The sequence below is a fragment of the Elephantulus edwardii genome, unplaced genomic scaffold, assembly GCF_000299155.1.
Source record: "Elephantulus edwardii isolate Elephantulus edwardi_28Jun2011 unplaced genomic scaffold, EleEdw1.0 scaffold00002, whole genome shotgun sequence".
NCBI classification, from domain to species: domain Eukaryota; kingdom Metazoa; phylum Chordata; class Mammalia; order Macroscelidea; family Macroscelididae; genus Elephantulus; species Elephantulus edwardii.
In genome coordinates this window covers 26,141,456-26,144,120 of record NW_006399752.1, presented here as the reverse complement: position 1 = coordinate 26,144,120, position 2,665 = coordinate 26,141,456, and the positions used below count along the sequence as shown (strand labels likewise).

General features: G+C 33.4%; 1 protein-coding gene across 2 annotated transcripts in view; it reads right to left on the bottom strand.

Moving 5' to 3' along the window:
- Window positions 1-2,665, bottom strand: part of CDK19 (cyclin-dependent kinase 19) — a 237,197-nt gene that overhangs the window by 35,313 nt on the left and 199,219 nt on the right. For both annotated transcript variants that reach the window (XM_006879039.1, XM_006879040.1), the window contains exon 5: window positions 1,432-1,489. In XM_006879039.1, coding sequence (XP_006879101.1) covers window positions 1,432-1,489 — 58 coding nt within the window. The remainder of the gene's footprint in view (window positions 1-1,431; window positions 1,490-2,665) is intronic.

Below are 2,665 nucleotides of genomic sequence, written 5' to 3'. Positions count from 1 at the left end.
AGGTGGACTGATTCAGTGACTGGGATAATTGGGATGGGAGTGTCAGAGACAGTGCGACTGGCACAGGACAGAGCGGAGTTTAGGGTTGTTGTACATAGGGTCGCTATGAGTCGCAAGCGACTCGACGGCACATAACAACAACAACAACAACAATAAACATTAACAAAGATTTGAATAAATGTAAATCTCAGTAAACTCAGAGAACATATTTAAAGAGAGGGATGGTGGTTTAGAAGAGCTTCTTTAAGACCTGGGCTAGAATTATGTTGTGTGAAGAAACTCAGTCCCACAAGGACAAATACTGTAAAAAAAAAAACCCCACAAAACCACCAAAAAAAATTTAAAAAAAAACAAACCCAAACAGAAAACCCACCATTATTGTAGAATGAGTATGAGGACCCAAGGCTAGAGGGGTGGGTGGAAATAAATAGGTAAGGATGGGTCGAGGAGTAGGGTTGCACATTGGATGAATTGGTGGGTGAAAGAAATGGGAAGGATCTTTTGTGAAAAACAATGTATTCAAACTTTATAAATAAATCAGAATAAAATTTCTTTTAAATGTAAAAAAAAAAAGAAGGAAAAAAAAGGATAATGAGGAGGGAACAAAAAAAAAAAAAAGAACTGGGCTAAAGAATTAAGGAATACCAAACAGCAAAGCATACATGCTTGAAGCAGGCACAGCATGAATTAATATATTAAGTTAGCAAACTTCTGTATCATCACTAGCATAATATTTTATAAGCGAAGACAGCAGAATGATGACATGAAACTTTTAAATTCTTTTTAAAAGAACATTCAACAAGTAGTATTTCTACTTAGAGAAAATAGAATATAGCGCCTCTTAGGTTCCCCTCAAAAGCTATTATCACAGGTTTAAATGATACTGACTTCTTCAACAATATGTAGGATTGCAAAGGAACTATTAAGATGTGGAAAAGATTCTTCCTGCCTTTGCCTGCAACTGAGGTAAGTCAGAAAGGCTGTAAACATACTTATATCCATTTGGAAAAGACAGTTTGGTACCTGGCACAGATATGCAGGCCTAGGGTAAGGGGTGGGGGAGGGAAGGGCCTCTATGAGGGTGCCCATGTATTAGGTCAAGGTGGCTGAGAAGGGAATATGTAGCAAAGCTGAGATATATATATGATTTAGTAGATCATGATTAGGGTGATTGTGTAAGACAATGGTACAGACACACTGACTGAGATACTATCTGTTTACTACTGTTTTATGTAGGCTTGTTTATAAAATCCTTTCAAATTATAATCTCTTATTTCAAGAGGTTATAAACTATTTATATACATTTTCTACAAAACTATTGTGAGGGAGTAATTTTAAAACTAAATACTTAAGTAAGAGTATTAAAAGGGAAAAATCATTGTTACAGTCACTTCAATTTCTTAATAAATTATTTTAGGCATAATTACCTACCTATTTTGACTCTCCCCCTCTCAGGACCTTCTCCCATTACTAGGATATTGGCTGGTTTCTAGAAATAAAAATAGAGCACTCAAATTACTATGTTTAGTCTTTTGACATGCTCTAAAATGGGGAAAAAAGGTTTCTTATGATAACAGAATACCACTTTGCATTTTCATCAAAACTACAAATATTTAAGTACCGTCTACATAGTTTATGCATTAGACATCCTTGAAACAAACGCTAACTTTATACAATTATCCTTGCTATGTGAAAATACATCTTCTTTTCAAAACTGTAACTTACAAATAAATACAAAGCTAATAAAGTGATTCTTTCTATTCATCCTACCAGGACAAAAACCAATCAAAACAAAGAAATTTTTAAAAATCTTTTACAAGTTATAGTCTATCTACTAACTGCCCATGACAAGGCGCTCAGATGGTGGAAAATTTTATATAAAATTTCCAACTGTAACATAATTATCTTCATTTAAGCAAATAAAATGGAATATTCTTTGCTCAAGATTTTCAAGCTACTACAGGAAAACGTGATCAACATTCAGCAGATTTTGTTAAAATTCATGTATCTTTTAAGCTATAGTACATGCACAAGTGAGATGCTCCAAATATAATTTCAAGTAGGAAAATAAAAATCAAGGCTAACCCAGAACTATATAAAGAAAGAAGTAGGCTGCAAATGTATGCATCCTCTCTTAAGTCACCCTCTTTTATAGGTATTGGAAACCATAGGAACTGTGGGAACAGGTTTTTATTTATATTTTTTCTGTTGGAGAAAATAAGACTTCTTTGTAAAGTCTTTGGACAGAAAATGTAAGTGTTTTTTTGTATTGGGGGAAGGGGTGGGCAGGGAGAAAAGTACAACAACGAATGAATGGAAATCCAAAGTCTCTGTAAATTTTCATTAAAATTAATAACAATAAAAACAGTTTTTAAAGAAAATGTGCTTTTTACTTATTAAGTTCATTTATTCAATCAATTAATCTATTTTTTGGTTTCTTCTATGAATAAACAACTGAAGAAAAACAAAAGGGCAAAAACGAAAAATAAAAGTAAAAAAATTAACCTTCAAATATTTACTATGTAAGTAGAAAAATACGTCTTCATCACAATACATCTTTTAATTTCCTGGCAACTGGTGCCAAGAGTGTTGACTGTGGAGCCAAGCAAACTAAAGCTGTGAACAATCTCAATCTCTTTACCATCCATCGTGATGCTGCCAATTG